The sequence below is a fragment of the Neolamprologus brichardi genome, chromosome 17 (genome assembly GCF_056152115.1).
Source record: "Neolamprologus brichardi isolate AB-2024 chromosome 17, ASM5615211v1, whole genome shotgun sequence".
NCBI classification, from domain to species: Eukaryota; Metazoa; Chordata; class Actinopteri; order Cichliformes; family Cichlidae; genus Neolamprologus; species Neolamprologus brichardi.
Genome location: NC_142120.1, coordinates 5377793 through 5397875, shown reverse-complemented (window position 1 = coordinate 5397875; position 20083 = coordinate 5377793). Strand labels below are relative to the sequence as shown.

At 40.6% G+C, this 20083-nt stretch overlaps 1 protein-coding gene across 1 annotated transcript in view; it reads left to right on the top strand.

Moving 5' to 3' along the window:
* cerk (ceramide kinase) overlaps positions 1–16391 on the top strand; it is a 51109-nt gene extending 34718 nt beyond the window's left edge. Inside the window, exons 11-13 of the mRNA XM_006780557.3 lie at positions 3204–3409; positions 9822–10000; positions 13270–16391. Of these exons, the coding sequence (XP_006780620.2) occupies positions 3204–3409; positions 9822–10000; positions 13270–13384 (500 nt within the window). The 3' untranslated portion in view covers positions 13385–16391. The remainder of the gene's footprint in view (positions 1–3203; positions 3410–9821; positions 10001–13269) is intronic.
* The last annotated feature ends 3692 nt before the right edge of the window (positions 16392–20083 follow it).

Below are 20083 nucleotides of genomic sequence, written 5' to 3'. Positions count from 1 at the left end.
CTTTGCGAGGCTACATGTTCCCAGTCGGACTCTTTCTGTCTGCACAGGACCGAGGACGACAGCCACCTCCTGCTCTCCCTTTGACCATTTGCACACGTACACACACACTTTATTACCCCCAACACTCTCAAAACCGCGACACCGCAGCAGAAGCCCTCTGGAGCCAGATGAAATACTGACTCCTGTGTTAGTGTGTGTTAGTGTGTACTCTGAGCTGCAGATGATCTGTGCGTTCTCTAATTAGTGTCAGGATGTTAAATTCAGCAGTATCTTCTCTTGGCTATCTGGCACTCAGGGCTCCTCTGGAGTGTTTGTGTTTATATTTTTTTATTTTTCGCCTGTTTTAAATATAAAAGCAAGCGCAACCTGTTTGTGTATCTGTGCAGGCCGTGGGACCAGTTTCCACTAATCAGAGCGAAATTTGGCTCTGGCAGCACTGACGGGGGGCTTATGCCTCACGCCACTGCTGCTGTTTGTTTTGTGCTTTTTTTCCTTCTTCCTGTCTTCTTCTCTGGTGAGGGAAATCTCAGACAACTGCTAAATCAATGAGGCAAGACACACTCCCTCACTGCAAATGAGCCAGCCTCTCCTGCAAAAGCAAACACTCATTTGGAAACATTCTCCAAACGCAGAGCCTACAGTCCACCGTTGGATGTCTTGTTGTTGTTCTTTAACTTTTACATCACTGCTTTCCAATTAGAATACTGTTGTTTTAAAGTAGCCTCGGTGGGCTTGTTATCATTGGTTCGCGTTATCACCTCTGTAAGTTTGCTTTTGCAACGTGTGTGCGTGTGTGTCTGTGTGTGTTGGGGGGGTGGGTAATGAATCGTTTTGCTTTCCGAGATCACATAATTTTCCCTCTGAGGTGCTCGCGGAGCAGTCAGATGCTAATTTGGATGTCTGTGATCACTTTTTTCCAGCTTGCTGCAGCGACTATCACCCTGGTGACAGACACCGGCGGTCCCGTGGGTGATAGCACTGTGTCTTTGATACGCCATCGCACAAGTAAACAGCCACTAATCTCGGAGGAACAGAGTGGTGATTTGTGAAGTGCAACCATCGCGTCTGTCATTCGCGGTTTGGGAGGCCACGCGCGCCATTTAATCATAACGAGCAAACTCGCGGTTAACCCGTCAGCCTTCCACCTTTGTACGACTTCCTCTTTCTTTTGTTGACCCTTACCTCGTCGTGCTTAATTGCGTTTCGTAGCGATAGACTCGCAGCCTTGGTAGATTGGTGTCGGCGGGGAAGTTTCTATCTTGGCTCAGTCAGCGGGGTAGCTGCACTGAGAACGGCTGCCAAGACATCTGGATCTTAATGGACCCTCATCAGCATCACTATTGCTCTGTGACAAGCTTGGAGCTTAACCCCAGGACTCATAAAGACTTAGCAAAATGCAGAAAATATTTCAAAACCCACATACCTGATGGTGCACAGATTATTCATTTCAGCTTGATAATGGACCCTTCTGGACGAGCCAGACATCAAGCTCAATGAGGGTTGTTTTTTTCATCCCTTATCTCAGTTGTACAAGTACATAGCTTGAGGTTTTCAGAATTCTCCAAAACGAAATAAAATGTGGAGTTTTTTGCAAATGTGGCAGAGCTGCAGCCGAATTGCAGGTAAAGTTTCAGTGAACTTAAAATCTCTTCAGCTCAAGGTTTGCTCGTTTAAGAGTCTCAATGTCACACGGAGGAGTTTGAATATTGCAGAGACAGCAGAAGAAGTTAAGCAAAAGCACAAATGGACAAAAGCAAACTGATAACCTCACACTTTTAAAAGATTACCTTCGACCGCTTGAGGCGGGGTTGTGAAAAAAGTCTTTTTTTTTTCTCATTCACCACCTCTTGATTTTTTTAGTTTTTTGCTGCTAACTCACCATTCCCCTCCATCAACATGACACATTTAATTCCAAGTGGAGTGCACTTAAATAAAAGTGAGTGTGGTTATTTGGAGCATACAGCACCGGCAGCTTGGAGCTCTGTAGTCTGGTTCAGCAGTGCAATGGATTACTACACATTTGGCAACCTAATATGGAATACTGGAAACCAAGTCAAGTTTTTAAAGGTTTTAAGGAAAAAGATGCTGACATCCAGCAATCAAAAGTTAGACATGTGCAACTGAAGGAAACTCGCTGAACTCACTGTTGACCTTGCTAGCAAAGATTCTTTTCAAACACAACAAATGCCAGCTTCCTAGTGTGTAAACCTATTTGATGTCCAGTTGCGCTTGTGTGGAAATGGAGCAGGTGTGTCAGGTGAGGAGCTGGAGAGGAGAAGTGGCCCATCTCCTGCACGCTCTACCAAAATAATTCCAGGAGTAATTCTGGAAATTTGGAATTTGGACGAATTTATGCTTAGGTGTCCAAACTTCATTGGAGAAGACTGCCATGCGTAACGTTCACGTAACTCTGAGTTAAAGGCAGTATATCTCTCCGCTGCATTGATATGAAACTGAACTCTTCTGCAAAGGTGTGTTTAAAGTGAAAAGTACTGTTTGGGTTGCGTGCCTCTTATGATCACAAAAGGGTAATTATGGTTGTTTTGCATTACAGGTAATGCAAAACAACAGTAATCGCACAATTTAATAGTGTTTACATGTAAGTTTACTTTGCAAGTGCCACAGAACAATTTGCAGCTGAAGCTGTTTTGTGCCCACAGTTTTGAAATCAGACCGCACGTAACACCTAACACACTTATATATAACACATGCATCAACTGTAACCTTTGATTTCTTAACTGCACAAGTTTAAGCTGGAAAGCACCATATTTGCTGACTTCCAAGTTGGCTTGCAAACTGCAACCATAAACTGTATAGGTGCACTTCGCAGACGCACATATCTTTTAGTTAGCGCTGAGCAACAGACTGCTGAAACAGTTTAATCTTCTGTTGACACACGTGACGGTCAAAGTGGCTACACCCCAAACTAAATCCAAACAGGTGGGTCATTAAAAAAAAAATACACTGCCTTAAAGATGTTAAGAAGGGGAAAAGTGTATGTAAACGGGCTGCAAAGACGTTCTTTTTATAGCTAATGTTGTGCACTTTAACATCAGTCTGTGTGGATTGACTCACCTTTGGAGCCAGCCTCAAGTGGCCATCTGATGAACTGCAGCTTGTGGAGTAACATCTGTGTATGAATGACTTCACCTCATCTAGTCTGTTCTTACTTGTAAACCTAAATGTACTGATGTTGGTTTCAGATGACAGCAGTGACTGGAATGAGATCCATGGAAAGTTTATTGCCATTAACGCAGCCAACATGAGCTGCGCTTGTCCTCGAAGTCCAAAAGGCCTGTCACCCTTCGCCCACCTCGCTGACGGCAATGCGGACCTGATCCTGGTGAGGAACTGCTCCCGCCTGGACTTCTTCAAACACCTTCTTCGACACACCAACAAAGACGATCAGGTAGGCGTACGCAGCTGCGCTGTGTGCAATCAAATCTCAACGCACTTGCTATTACCTAATAGGCATGCAGCAGTTAAGATGCTTTTCCCCTAATATGCCTAAACTGTCGATAAATGTAAAGCGCGGGGCATGCTGTGCATAATCGTACTGAATGGAAAAGCATGCAATTCGGATCCAGCAGGGATAACAGAAGGAATCTTCAGATAACAGTGAAGCAGTCCTCTGTCAATCATCGCGTTAAACACTACGCACAGCATCGAGTTCAACATGATGACTTTCCAGTCTGTGCACAGATGGATTGAGAGTGTTGAGCCTGTAATCGAGTAAGCAGAAGGAAGAGTTTGCCCACTTGCTGTGCTAGCACCTCCCTTTGCTGACTCTGCTCAATTTCTCAACTCTGGTTCACTTTAGTTCAAATGCCTGAGCCCTTATGCCTTCCCACGTATCATAAATAACCTCCACCCTAGTCCAGAGAGGCACCGGTAATCGCTGCATCAGGGATACACTGTATGGGAGAGCAGGCTCATACCAGACTAATGCCCTCACAGGATAGTACAAGTATTACCAGGGGTAGTCTAGTGATTAGTAATTATTACCTCAGGAAGGACCACAGGAAGTTTATCCCATTCAGAGGGATCTCAAGTAATTTTATCTGCACCGGCTGCCTTGGTAAAAGTGTGAATTTCCAGTGTTTGTAGCCCAAGCCGGCATCCTGAGGCGATTTCTAAATGTCAGATTTTCCTTTTCAGTTGTGCCCCGATATTTAAATCACAAAGGTAAAATATTATCTCCGTGATGCGGTTTGATTTGACGATTTGATAGATTTCCAGTTTTAAAGTTGACATTATACAGCGGCACAGAAAGGCAAACATTTCGATGATGATAAAGTAAAGAAAATGGTATTCAGAGCAGAGCGCAGAGGCGGGTGCTGTTACAGTGAAATTATCAAGCAAAGGGAAAGATTTCGCCGCTCCGAGTGACACGAAGCGTGTCTCCAGTCCCAATTAAATATTTTAGCATCTAGATGACTCAGAGAAATGTGCATGCACAACATAAAATTACCAGCCTTCACTGGCAATGCTGCTGAATGTAGGCATTAAAATGACTTTGACTGCTGAGGATTTCCCCTGAATGCTATAATCCAAACGCTGAGAGTCAAAAGCAAGATATTAGCAATGGGACACAGTTTGGTTCTGTTTATCTATTACCTCCGATTTGTCTTTGTCTAATTAGCAAACGGTAGCGCGATCCTCGATTGTCCCAATTTCCCAAATGGGGAAGTCGCTCTTTGTTTCTGTTTTCAACAACAAACAATGTAACTAATGAATATTTATTTGTCAATCAGCAACTTTTCCAAACAATCAGCAACTATCAATTATAATCAAATACCACTATTACCAAGAGTACCACAGTGTCTTAATTTAAAAAAATAATTATCATTAAAAACATTGAATATATGGTACTAATAAGATGACCATTATTATTCCATGAGCTGGGGAATTCACAGTTTGAATGACTGTGCAACTAATGCTGCTCCGTTTTTATTCACGGATCATTAAATCACTTTTACAAAGTAAAGGTACAAAACAAACAGAATTTTCATTTAGTTTTAATTATTAATGAAATGATACATGATGTTTATTTAGCAGTTTTCAACATTTCCCTCCCTTTTAATGTTTGCAAATCAAGCAACTGGTTTGTTTTACATGATTACACAGAATGTTTTAAATTCTGTGTTTAGTGATAACTCGAACTAAATTCGAGTGTGTTGCATATGGGCAACACACATTGAATGGCACATAAGGGAAATTTTAATTCCGGTAGCGCTGCAACCACCTGAGCTAGCGCAATAATTTTTTTTGCATATGAAACCGGAGGAGTTGTACTTACATCTTATGCCATCAGCTTGTCCTAGGTCAGTTTCCTTCCACATATAGCTTTGCAAAAACTGCATAAAAAGCACTTGCAGCAACAAAAACATAATATTCCAGAAACACGCTTTGCTCATCCTATCAGCTGTTCATAACACTTCCTACGTCCATCAGCACGAACTATCGCATGTCCAAATTGCACTGCTAGAAATAGTTTATTTTGATGCATATGCTGCTTTTTTGCAAATTTGCATTATAAATTTATTTTCGTTTTTCCTGCAGTATATAAAAATTGGTGTATTTCAAAAATAAAACTATGAAGACTCTCAAAAAAAATTTCCTTTGGTGGGAAACTATTTTGTGCAACTTTTTTGTATTTACAGTTTTGAGGGATAAGCCTCTTAAATTTCTCTAACTAGAAATATATGTTAAAAAAACAAAAACGATTTTCAATTTTTTTGTAGTTTAATGCACTTTTTTGCAATTTATGTAATTACTATGCACTTAATACATACATATTATTAAAATCTAGGCTGTAATGGTTGTATTGATGTATAGCAACTTGAAATGCTCCCAAAAATGGCTCCACAGCATGTAAAAATATAATATAAGCTCTGGCGGACTTGGTTCTATGGTAGGTCTTAAAGGGTTAAGGAGGTACGGGTACATACAGGTACATATATACACACACACACACACACACACACACACACACACACACACACACACACACACGCGCTACGATCATCATAGTAAGTAGATGTTGACATAGAAGTATGTTTCAGAGATATTTTAGTAATATACATGTGTTCTTTTTCACCATTTCACACCAAATGACAGTAAAACTAAATTAAAGATCCTACATGAAGCTGGAAATTATTCCTTCTAAATATTAGCATGTTAGCCCTGGCTATTTGAGCTCAATAAGCTAGCATTGCTGTTTAAAGCTTGTTTTATATTACACACTCACTTGTCACAGGAAAAGAAAAGAAGTCTCGTTAACCACCTTCCAGGAATCGCAGATGTCTGAATGTGATAATGGCAACGAAAAATGATGACATGCTGCATCTCTAGGCTGTCTTTGCCGCTTTACTTGCGGCACAGAACAGGAGACGAGTATGAGTAGGGTGATCGGGACTTTGCGTCAGAGTTCAGCTAATATCAGCATCACTGTCCAGCCAAGCAGAGAGAAACAAGGAGTGAGAAGCCACTAAGCGTATTCATGGCCTTGTCAGAAAGCCTTTTAGGCAGACCATCCAGCATGAATGCAAAGCGGCTGCAGTCATAAAGCGGGTCTGATGTGAAATAAATGGCTTTCACTCCACTTTCAGGATGAGAGAGGGTCAGAAAGAGAGGGGAGGAAGGTACAGAAAGAAAGCAAGGCAAAACAGAGAGGAGTTTAGAGAGAAAGTGGCACCCTGTGAAGTTTAAGAAAATAGGTTCAGCTCTGTCCGTGCGCTTTCTGCAACACTGACGGAGATGAAAGGGGATTTTTGACAAAATAATTTCTTTTCATCTTTCTTTTTTCTTTTCCTTCACTCCTCCAGTGTTCACAGTTTTCATGCACTTGCATGTTATCTGACCCGCATCTCTCCCTTTTGCCTGTTTACATCTGTCACTGGAAAAAGAAGGAAAAAAGGCCCACGTGTTGATATAAGGACGTTCCTTAAGAAGACAGTAGGAAAAATACAATATTTACTCTACACACAAGGAGCCTGTAAACTAAATTTAAGTGTAATTTTTTAGGAAAATGGGATTCTCTGATCACTGGATGGGGCTGTGGCTCAGGTGTTAGAATAATAATAATGTATACTTTATTGATCCCCGTGGGGAAATTCCTCTCTGCATTTAACCCATTCACTCAGTGAAGCAGTGGGCAGCAATTAAGCGCCCGGGGAGCAGTGTGTAGGGGCGGTATCTTGCTCAGGGTAGCCGTTCAGTGGATTTGAACCCCCGACCTTCCAATCATGGGGCCACCACTCTACCTACTGAGCTGTCCCTGCCCTGAATGGGGCACCTGCCAATCAGATTGTCAGTGGTTTGATCCCCAGCTCCTCCAGTATGCATGTTGAACTAGATGGTGAACTCCAAGTTTCTCCTGATGGATCCATCAGTTATAGAAATCTTCAGGAAACAAGTTTTGGTTTTCCAGTAGATTTAAATGCCCGCCAGTTAACCCTTACATATTGTTTGACCTGTTCTGACATCAATAAAAATGTCTGTGTATATTTTATGGGGCAGTGTAGACAGAAATCAACGAGGACCTCGACAAAGTCATGGGACCCGTCTGCGTTCCCACTACCACACTTGCCCGGGTTCCTGCAGTGATGGGCACCTGCTGGGCTTTGAAAGATCACAGGGGTATTTTAGAAAAGTGAAACAGCATAAAGGGCCTTTCATGGGTTTTTATACAGAAACGAATCCTGTTTCTCATTCGCAGGTCGTAAGATCAGTGTACAATCCACTGTTTTGTCTGCACTTGATTACGGTGATATTGTTTGTATGCATGCTTCTTATCCACCTGGAAGCCTCGATTCTGTGTGTCACAGTCCATCACGATTTATTACAGGCGATTCTTTTTTTACTCGCTGTGGCATCGTGTATGGAAAAGGAAGGGTCCTCTCTATCATGTTTATTTACAAGGCCCTGCTGCAAAGACTGCCTGTTTGCCTCTGCTCCTTAATCAAATTTAAAGACGGTGCTTAGAATATCAGGTCACAGGACTCTTTAACTTGAGCTGTACGTGTTATTCATGCCGAACTTGAAAAAACTGGATTTAAATACTTTGCTGTAATTGAGGAAAACAAAGCAGTCTCTGGGATATTTCAACGTTGTTCTTAATTTGTGATCACTCATAAAGTACAGTTTTTAATTGCAATATCAGTGAGACTGTTCAAATAAAGGATTTAATAATAATGACAATGATAATGTACAACACAACAGCGGCATTGTTTCCTGGGGTCTGTGTTGCATATGAGTGGTTTGTACATTTGCACAGCAAATGGAAATGAAGAATGACAGGGAGCGTGTGTCTTATAGTACGCATAAAGAAATGAGCAGGTGGGGAAAAAATGACAGCACAACACAAATCTAACAGTCAGTGAAGTGCAAACAGCTTCCTGTATGACTGGGGAAATATGGTGCACAAAATGAGGTCATGCAGAGGTCAGAAGATGCCTTATCGCTACAAGAGGTGTGCCTGCAAGCACAAGAACCTGACTAAACTGTCCAAAACATGAACTAGTTGCCGTTATTTTGAGCAAACTGAGATTAAAACGACGATCATACGCGTGACTGGCATATCCATAATATTATAACAGCACCTGAGCTGCAGTGAATGTGGGGAAAAGTGTGGATGCCCCACATATGCAAGGTCTCTACAACCTCTTTGAACGACCAGGCTAATGTGTCATAAGCGTTTCTTTGTCTGTTTAGTGTTCTGTTAATGAATGTTGAATAAATTTTGATCACTGTAGACAGGAGTTATGAGGATTTCTTTATGATGTACTGTAACAGTGTTTAACAGTTGTTATGGTTACAGATGGTTGTGTAGTGAAACAGCTTAAGATTGTTCATGGCATTGTTTTTTAACTTCCAATATAATGTCAGTAAATCATTATGGCTATAATGTTATCATGTGTTAGAAAAAACGGGACATGTGATAGTAGATGTGCTTGCTCTGTGAAACTTTAACAACAACAACAGCAACAGTAATAACAGTAGTAGTAATAACAGTAGTAGTAATAATAGTAATAATAGTAATAACAGTAGTAGTAATAACAGTAGTAGTAATAATAGTAATAGTAATAACTGTAGTAGTAATAACAGTAATAATAGTAATAACAGTAATAATAGTAATAACAGTAATAATAGTAATAACAGTAATAATAGAAGTAGTAATAATAGTAGTAGTAATAGTAATACATATTTTTTGAGGTCACCTTTCAAAAACCCAAAATTAATAAAAGGAGCAATAGTCATAAAATACATAAAATAAGTTAAAATTGCAAAACAGAACTTGACAACAGACAAAATCAGCACTAAAGCGAATAAGCCAGTTTGAACAGATGTGTTTTGAGCTGTGACTTAAATGCGGGAAGAGAGTTTATATTTCTTATTGCTGGAGGAAGAGATTTCCAGAGCCAAGGAGCAGAGCGACTGAAGGCTCCGTTCCCCATAATCAAGGGTTAATCATTCATTTATTGTTGTTAGACAAGCATTTATACATGATATATTGAGCTGTAGTTCAAAATTTGGTGGAGACACTTATTATGAGGAAATTCTAATTAGAAATTCTTTTCTAAAATGCTGTTTTCCATCCTCACTGTTCAGTACGTCTTATTTCCTTGTGACGTTGATTTAGTCGAGCACTAAAACAAAGATGAGCTCTTGTGTCGGCTCTCAAGCTGCTCACTTTGAAACCTTTTCAGGTGAGCATAACATCTGCAGCATCTGTGAGAACATCTGTTCCTTTATCCATCTTATCTGTCCGTCTTCTCCCCTTTCATCATTTCTCATGTGTCTCTGCCTTTCTCCCCCAGTTCGACCACCCTTTTGTAGAGGTCCACCGGGTGAGGAAGTTTCGCTTCGAGCCAGAGCGCCACATACTGGTTTCACTGGAAGACCTGAGCGAGCCTGCAACAAAGACTGGCTACAGCACTCCCCTTGGCAGCTGGAGCTGCGATGGGGAGATCCTGCCTGAGGTTGCCATTCAAGTCAGGTAAATGACAACAGAATCATGTGTGACTGCACAGACAATTGTGCGACGTACACTACGAGGCATCATAAGAGATTCAACCAAGGTCTGACTTGTAGAAATACTGCATTTGGCACCTATAATGTTGACACCCCTTCCAAGACTCAAATGATTACAAGGTGGGTCAGTAACTCTGAGGACCACCTCCAAGGGGAAAATCCCACTAGGGGTTAAATACCTGGGAATATCCGGACCAAAGAAACCTCTGTGGTAAGAGGTTAAACCCCAAAAGGAAGACTTTCGGTACAGTTACATGGTCTACTTAGATGCATATTTGCATACTCGTATAAGATCCTCTGGGTGATTTATAGAAACGCTTGGTGACTGCAGTGAACATGTGAAATTGCCTGGAATAGACTAAGGTGTTTAAAAAAATGAAAAAAGAAAAGAAATCTCTCAAACTTGGGGAAACCAACACTGGAAAAACAATAAAATGCTTTTTTATTTATAAGTTGTGATGAATGTTTTGCTCATATATTAGACATTTTAATGCTTTTAAACTCTACTTTGCCTGGTAAAGAGGAGCAAACCTCGATAACTTCTTTTTACTGTCTTATGAAGCTTGTCACTAAAGATGAACTCTGTGCGGCGGAGCGGTAAAGACGGGCCTGCATCACTCGGCATAGATGACGACTGGCAAATGGTTCTGAATTGAAGCACATAATATTGTAGGAGCAGTATAATGGAAGAAGTATTGAAATACGTGCAGGGCTCATACCTATTGCATCATCATGGCTGGATATTTGTGGTAAAGACTTTCCGTTTGGGTATTAAGCTGTAATCTTGGCTTAAATTGCCCCAAATGTTCCTGAGTATTATGTCTTAAAGCGTAAGTAGAAACAGATTATGTTCTGTATGCCTGACAACTCTGTATTCACAGTGCACTGAAGTAAAACTCAGATGTACAACTTTTAGCCGCTGCTTTGATCTAAACTGAAATCGTAGGAAAAAGCCTGTAGACTTGGGTGACTGTGACTTTTCGCCTTGGTCGTGTATGGCTTTGAAACACCTAAAGGTACTGGGTAGATGGCTGTGAAAAGCTGTTCAGATATGCATGTTCCTTGATCCCAATGACTTTGGTGAATCCTGGATTTTAGCCATCAAAGATCGAGACATTCAGATCAGCCTTAGATAACTGTTTTTAGTGAGAATTGTTAAACATTAGCATGGTTACATGCCAGAACAGATCAGCAGACTGATGACCAGAGACCTAGAAGTGTCTAACAGTGCAAGCAAAGGATACCTTAGACTGGCAAATTACAGGGTGGGCAATATACAAAAGGGTTACCTATCTAACGAGATCCTGAAATGTCCTCTAAAGAGCAGCTGCCACTGACAAAGTGATGACAGCTTAAGTGGACTGAGTTTTAGGATGCTGAACATGGACCTTAGGTTCTAGTCACACAGGCATGGAGACCAGTTAGCAACCATCAGTCGTGAGAGTTTTCCTCAACTGTTTGCAAGTGGTTTCTGGAGTTTTCTGCAGTCACTTTAGTTAACATGGAAGATACCAAACTACTCGACAAGTAGAAAACTGATTGGGGAATGCACATCCGATAACACCTAGTTAGCGGAGATTGCCAGGGACTTACCAACTGGGCTCCAGGCTTAAGTCAGCGGCCCCCAACCCTTTTTGCGCCACAATATTTTCACGAGCTGGCCTTTAAGGAGTTGCGGATAAATACAACAAAGTAAAACCAGTACCGGTACCAAAAGAAAGAAAATGTATTCATAGCACAAGGGAAAAGACCCAGGGAAACTGAGTTAACGATAAAAACGATCAAAAATAACGAAAAAACCCTGAAAACCATAAATTTCACACCTGAGCCTCAACACTCGTGGCCTGGGACCAAACGACTTGCGGACCAGTACCGGTCCATGGCCCGCTGGCCTAAGTGACCGAAGCCTTATTAGGCTGATAACATGTTCGCAGGGCAATGCTAGCTTGGCTACAAGCTATCCAAACTTTTAATATCTATCAGTGACCCATCTAGGGTTAGATGTACAGGCAAAAGGAAGTGTTTTTAGCAAAGAAACTATAATGCCCAAATCTACAGTTTTACTATTTGGCTTAAAAAAAAAAAGAGGATTCGAGTGGTGTGCTGGATGCTAAGGAGTTATATGAGAAAACTTGAATTTGGAAAGAAAAAGCAGGAAAAAACATGTAGAGGATTTAAAGATCTAACAACAACAACAATGCTCTGTGTGTAGCTAAATTGTCAATATAAGAGAAGGGCTGGTGATAAAGATGTCCTCCTGTGTGGCGAGACAGAAGCGAGAGCAGCAGTGCCATTAGCACCACTAGTGTCCAATAGTTTCTGGTCAGGAGAGTCTTTCACTGTTCCCCGCTGTACAATCTTGGCAACTCAATGGAATTAGCCCCCCTCATTATTCTGGCCCTGTCCACACTTCAGCTTTCCCCACTATCAGATCTCTATACAGCCGGCGTGGCACCGCTTGACGCATCATTTATTTCATGCTCCATTGTACTTTGCCAATGATGCATGGCGCTGTAATGTTGCTAATTTAACGGCCCTCCCCATGTTAAAAGGCTACTCCCCTTTAATTAAAGCAGAAGTCCGTCCTTTTATTGCCTCTTCCTCGCCACTAATCGTTCTCGGAGTGAGCCAGCCAGAGTGCTGCTTGGATAATAAATGGTAATAGCCCGGGTGCGACGGAAGGAAAGTTGGAGGGGGGAAAAAAAGAGTGCGATGTAGGAAGTAGATCTTTAGCAAAAGTTAAACTCAAGGCACAACTGTGATAAAGACAAATGCTTACAAACAAGCTAAGATACCTTTTTATGTAATTACAACCTGAAGATGCCTCTGCTTGATTTTGTGTTTTCATTTCATTGCAAATAGAATCTAGAGATAAACCATTATATTAACTGCTGCTTACGCCTCCAAGAAAACAGCAGGTGTTCTGACATAAATATAGGTATCATTTAGGAGAAAAAGGCACAGGTAGTTATTAAGACTGTACAACACACCGGCCATTTTACAGCTTTTTTTCTGTGCATATACTCCATCAGTTATAGGCGGCACTTTAAAGGTGTCTGCGTCTCAAACTGTCACTTTCAAGTTTGCGTGTCGAGTCCTAACACAGGGGTGCCGTTCCGTTGCTTCTGCGGCCACATGGGCAGTAAAGTCTCACAGAAAAGAACATAGTCGTTAAGTTGATGGTTTGTTATTCAGGCTAAATGGTGCATTTTGTGTGTGTCTTTATCTCTGCAGTGTCCAGTGCCAGTTGATCAGGCTGTTTGCCCGTGGTATTGAGGAACAGCAGCAGCAGCAGTGTGTGTCGGACGACCCGTGTACCCTCAGTGCCTTGGAGCCAATCACAGACTAGTCAGTGGATTGAGAGCTGAACAGGACATTTAGCTGTTCAAAAACAACTTAGTTGAACTTGGCAAAGTTTCCTGGAAAAACGCATTCGTCATATCAGTTTAAATCCTAAATGCTGATGTCTCCTTGCCTCCTATCCTTGCAAAAAAAAAAAAAGGGAATGAAATTTAAAGGTGTTGAAAAATGCAAGGGTAAAAAGCACTTCAGCATCCCATTAAGAGGATGGAAAAGTTTCATTCATTTCATTTCATGTTTTCAAGTCAACGAGTCATTTTCCCTTTGACATTTGGGGCTTTTCAGGTACAAAATTGCCTCATAGAGCTTGAAGTAAGCAGATATATGATGTGCCTACTGCTGCCACATTGAAACCCAAAATGTCAGGTTTTGTATTTGTACTTTTTGGAAAATTAAGATGTCTAAGCTCAAAGGATCTGAAGCAGGGGAGTCCACACACACACAGACACACGCACAAACAGATGAAACTGGACTTAACTATCCCAGAAGGTCTTTACCCTGCCATGAAGGAGAATATAAATGGGATTTCTCCCTACACAGCATGGACAGAGAGCCAAGGAGATGCAGCTCTGTAAGAAGGATGAAGAATAATCCCTGTGAAGTACACTGATAAACTGAAAAGAGTAGAGAAAAAAGTAGCAAAAAAACAAATCTCTCCTTTTAGGGGGAGAAGGGGAAAAAAATCATTTCATCTGTGACCCAGGTGGAAGCAGATATGAGCCAGGGGCACTAATGAAAAGGACTGAGTACCCTGCTAATACACTAACAGGACCCTGGTGACTGCTGGGTGATAAGGCAAAGTGGTTGCTAAGTGATTTGGTGTGTCTGAGCACCGCTGCGCTGCACCTGTGGCTCTGAGTTCTGCTCGTCTCTGGCTAAACTACCAACAGTTTAATCATCACCTGGGATTAGCTAAAATTATCCATTGTTAACATCATTAGAGATAATGTATTGCTTTGCTTTGAAATTTGTCTTGTTCAGCTTTTTCCTTTTTTTTTTCTTTCTTTTTTTTTTTTGTTTGAGGTCAAGCTGGTCTTGATATCCCCGGAGAACGGTCGGCAGCAAATAAGAAGAAGCTTCTATTTTTACAGTGATTATATAAAACTGTGTGTATGGTAATAATACATGAGGGTCCATGTATATGTGATTAAAGTAAAAGTGGGTTTTCTGCAGGTCCTTCAGGATTTGTGCGTGTGTGTGTGAAGATGCCAGTGATGATGATCATTTGGATTTTATTACCTCATAGCTGCCATTTTACAGATGGTGTCTCGCCATAGTTGAGATGCTTCAGATTGGAGTTTGTTTGTTTGTTTGTTTGTCCCCCATTTTGGATGTGTGACAATTATGGTTACAACATAGGGTCAAGTGAATAAAGCCTTAGTCACACAGACCTAGAGATCAGTTAGTGACTCCCTGGAAACCACCAGTCACTAGGGAAGATATGTAATCCCTGACCAGCTGGACAAAACCTCCTTAGCAGTGCTTTGATAGGTAGAAGATTGCCTCGTTCACCGGTAATTTCCATGGATTATGCAAGTTTGCCAACTACTCTCCAAGCGGTAGTAAGGCCGTTAAAAGTATGATACGAACCGAAATTGAAGCTGTTGACCTTGTAAAGAAAATCTGCACTTAATTAAATGTGTTTGCTGTAGCACTGAGGCACTTTTACTATGAAGGCAAATATTTTGTTTCTGGTTTGCTTTGCACTTTTGCGAGTTTTGCTGCTTGGCTAGCAGTGAGTTAATATTTATTTAAAAAAGCTGGCATCCTTCATGAAAAGTACAGGCTTGCAACCAAAGAAAATCACAGCTAAAAAGCTCTTGGTTGCCCTCTTTGCAACCAGTTACAAACTATAGCAACTATACGCTAAACTTTTTACTCAGAGATTGATGGTTGTATCATGTCCAATATTTTAGACCACAGAGAAATATGTGCAGGATGTCTTGTGAGAAATTTTTATAGATGACCAAATGCACAAATGTAACTAATGCAATAATCGGTACCTTTTTTCTGTCAGACCTCTTAAAACACAAACATTTTAGCTTTTAAAAAGCTTGATTTAACGTTATTTGTCATTAACGAGCATTAATTTTGTGTATGTAATGTTCATACGGTATAATTTCAAGAAGATAATATAAAACAACATTAAATCCCTTTTAATTTTGTGATGGAATCTAAAAAGGTAACAAGCCATGGAAGTTGAATCCAAGTTAAACTTTTTAAACCTTTATTTACATTTTTCCACCAATGCTTTTCCTGGTGTTTGGTCCAATTTCTGTGCGCTTACAATTGTATTTTGATTAACTGTCATATCCAGAGTCAAAGGTTAACGCTTGCTATCTTTTCAGATTATCAATCTGATGCTAAATGAATTAGCTCGCCATCTTAGCTGCTGTTGTCACGTAGAAACTTAAGCACTCTTTAAGCAAAGAAAGAGTCAAGCATCAACTTTGAAACAGACCAAATCAGAGCAAAATCTTGTAAAACCATAAATGATGCTACTTTCCAACAGTTATAAAGTAGTTGATGTGAGAACAAGCGCTCTTTCATGTTGGCTCTATGCAGCTGGCTGCTCAAGTGCTCACAACTAAAAACAAAGAGATGGTAACGTCACACATTACTTGTTGGTTAAACTATTAGATGTAGTTTTAAAAAAAAAAAAGGTTTTTGCAACTTTGTCTGGGAATTTTATTGGGATAAAACCACCACTGTGCACTTACTGGGATATGTGCTATTGTGTGTTATCACATTAGGGCTTCTTTCTATTGCCTTGCTTAGCTGCCTTCTTTTCATGGGTCCAGTTAGGCGACGGCTGTTTATCAGACTATTGCACTGTGTGCATTACTGTCTGCAGGCACGGATACTGTTTTTTAGTGTATGATAAAGTTAATTTAATTTTGACTCTTCATACTTTAGTGCACACTGTACACAAAACAAGCTGTGATGTAACTAGATATGTTTTATATAACGAAGACCTGCAATAAAGTGGTTTTGAAATCAGATTTTTTTTTCTGGCTTGAACTCATGGTGTGTCTGATGTCAGTGGTGTTTTATTCCCTTCTTTTTCTACTTCTTAAAGACACACTCTCTCCCACGCATGCACATAAAGGTCAGCGGTCTCCTGATCTGGCTTTCTTACTCTCACTCTTTACCTGTCTCCCTGTATGAGTGGGATTTAATAGGGTGCTGTGATGTGAGTGAGATGTTTCATTAAAGAACATCAGACATCAAAGGTCTCTGCTGAGATGGAGTGGTATTTCAAGCTGTGCTCATTCTGCCCACAGACTGGATCTTGTTTCTTTTTTGACACCGAGATAGGCAAGTATGGAAATCTAAATTTGGAAAGTAATGTCAGTTACAATTTCTCACCCTGGGTATGAGTGCAAGTCCACAAATCAACTTGTCTCAGGTAAAACAGGTTGTAGCAATAGCAAAAATGTATTATTACGTTGATGTGCAACACCGATTACTTATTGACAGATCAAAAGTACCTCTACAGTAGTATTTCTTAACTACAAATTACTTCAGAGTCAAACAAAACACCTGCAATTTTTTTTCTTTTCTCCACATGTAATGGATTTATCCATATTGGGCCCTAGTTTGCTGCTTTTTAAAACTATTCAGGCCGTGCACCGGCTGAATGTGCTACACCAAAGGTCGAAGGTGCTTGTGCCAATCAGCAGTTATTTTAATGGTGTGAAACAGCACAAAGTAAAGTAGATACTATATGGAATCTGGAGGGATATACAGTTTACTACTGTCAGTGTTGGGGAGTAACGGAATACATGTACCGCCGTTACGTATTTAAAATACAAAATATGAGTAACTGTATTCCGTTACAGTTACCGTTTAAAAAGGTGGTATTTAGAATACAGTTACTTTGTTGAAATAAATGGATTACATGGCGGTACTTCCCTGTTTCATATTGTGGCGGGTCAAGACTGTTTGGGTTTTGTTTGACAGCTACGTTCTGTTGTTCCAGGTGGCAGCGTTACGGTTGCCATGGTTACAGGGTGACGCTCTCTCTGCGTGTTTCCTGGGTGAGAGAGGCCTTTTTGTTGTTGTTGTGCTAAGCTAATAGGCAGAATGCTACAGGTATAGCCCTAAAGAATGTAGCATCATAGGCAGTGTAGTCCGTGCTGCAGGGAGAATGGACTGCCATACACGTTATGTGTCTGTGAGCGAGGGAGGGAGAAAAAGGAAAGGTACGAGCTGTCATCGAGCAAAAACAGGAGCTGGAAGCATGTAAATATAATAATAACCACTGCAGCCAAGAAGAGTGCCTGACGAGCCCAGCTGTAAGTAAGCTATTAAGACTCGACTGTACACCGTGTTCGTGTTTTCCTCCAAGAACAATAAGTTCTGTTGGAGCAGCCTTTCAACGCCCCTCTCTGTCTCTCGCAAGCAAAGTTGACCCAGACAACAAAGTAAAGCTAGTGCGAACCTTCAGTAACAGTAATAAATCACAGCAATAGTACATTCATGTAGTTGTAAACAGCATGATAATATATTAAGTAATCCAAAGTATTCAGAATACATTACTCTCATTGAGTAACGTAACGGAATACGTTACAGAATACATTTTGGGGCATGTATTCTGTATTCTGTAATGGGATACATTTTAAAAGTAACCTTCCCAACACTGACTACTGTGCTTGCAAAGTACTCACAACAGGATAAAGAAGCTATATTGGTGTGGCAGTGGCTGAGATATGAGATGTGACCTTTAGTTCCCTATATCTGTCAAGCTTTAAAGGCACCACTTCCCATGATACAAATTGTTATTGTCTTTGGTGAAACCCTCCATGACGAGTAAACAAAGCTTTCAAATTCCATCATTGATTTTATAATGCCGACTCCAAACCCATTGACATTATCAGGGTTTTCTTCTTGTCGACCTAAAACTCACACCAGGGCACAAAAAACAACTTTTGGCTAAAGTTTTAAAGTTAAAAGTAAACATCATGCTGAGTAAACTCATCTTAATGGGATAAAGCCCCTTTTAAATTAAAGCTCTGATAATCAATTAACCCCTTCTAATTTGGTGATTACCAAAATGGAGCAACATGGTAACTACTACTGTGCAAACGTTTCAAGCCACCCCTCATTTCTTTATACTTTGCTTGGAAAATGGGAAATAGGTGCAGCAATTATTGGAACATGCAAAACACTATTTAAATGTAAAAAGAGTTTTTGCAATTCTAATAAGTCTGAAAGTCAATAATTGGTAAAACGAACTTTATTCTTCAACACAGATAGCCTTAGCTGTCTTAGACAATCTTGTCATGTCTCTAAGTAGTCTTCAGGAATAGTTCTCTGGGCTTCTTGAAGGACATTCAAAGCTTCTTGGTTGGTTGTGCCCTGCCTTTTCATCTACCACACACCTTTCTCCGTTTCCCTACCTTAAAAAAATTCTTCTTGACTGCCACCCTTCAACCGGGACCATTTCTGATGAGGCTTCAGTGAACAGCAGATTGATTATCTCATGTCCTTTGCTGCATTTCCCCCTCTTCTTATGGCTTCTTATGACTTGCAGATACTGTTCATCTGCTCTAGATATTATTTTGGGGGCCTAACACTTGTCACTTTTTTCCTCTGCTTGTCCAGTTTCCTCAAATTTTTTAAGACCACACTGCACCTGACACTGAAAAGACCCAGGCAACTGGCTAATAGGAATCACATCGTTGGTGCACAGTAACCATTTTATGCCTGTCAACATGATTTGGCATTTTTCATAGATTCAAGCAAAGACAGTCAAACAAATGTGTTTTTGCGACAGGCTGCTGGTAATAAAATCGCCTAGAGATACAATTTAAAACTGGTTCTTTGCAAAGTGTAGACGCAGCACTGGTTCATTCCTTGAGTTAGCTCCCTTTTTAATCCCTGAACAAGTGGCTTACCAAAAAATATTCCTCTGAAAATGGTCAGCTACAAGGACTGGACCAAAAATGTGTGGAAAAAGTAGCCAATGTCCAAAGAAAACTTTCAGGAAGACTTTCAGAAAGCCTGGAGAAATATTGCTGAAGACTACTTTAAAACATGACTAGAAAGTCTTGTAAGGAAGCAAAATCTAAAGAAATGAAGGATTTTTTTTCTTACTGTCAATAGTTGCCATTTCTGACAGTATCTCTTCTGAAACTGCACTCAAACTGACAAAAAACTAACTGTCTAACTTAGAGGAAATCCATTTGTCTGTGTTCAAGTGTTCAAACATATTAACTTTTTAATACAATAAAAAAAAGTTACAAGTATGGTCGCTGAAGTTTTCACACTGTTATTCAAGTCCATGTAAATTTCCAGGGTTTGTGTGCAGGATTACATCCAAAACCTTGCTGATTTGTCACCAGGGAGCAGAAAGCCAGAGTGTAAAAGACTGCAGTGTGGTGTACTGCGGTGCAGTCTTGGCGGTACACCTTCCACATGGGAAAACTAAAAGGTCACCAGTGTTACTTGTGTTCCTTTCATCCATGAAATTTTAAAAGTTATCTCCTGCTAACACCTCTGCCAAAATGTTACTTTGCCAAGCTGCTCGTCTAAGCAGGTATTGTGGAATGTGACTATCTGACAGGCTGGCTTCAAAATGATTGTACATTACTCTAATACAAGAGCTAGCATGGCACTGAGACGAGACGGATTTTCCAGCCTGTCTTTTCCGCAGTGGCAACCAAATTGTTTTCCCTCCTCCCGT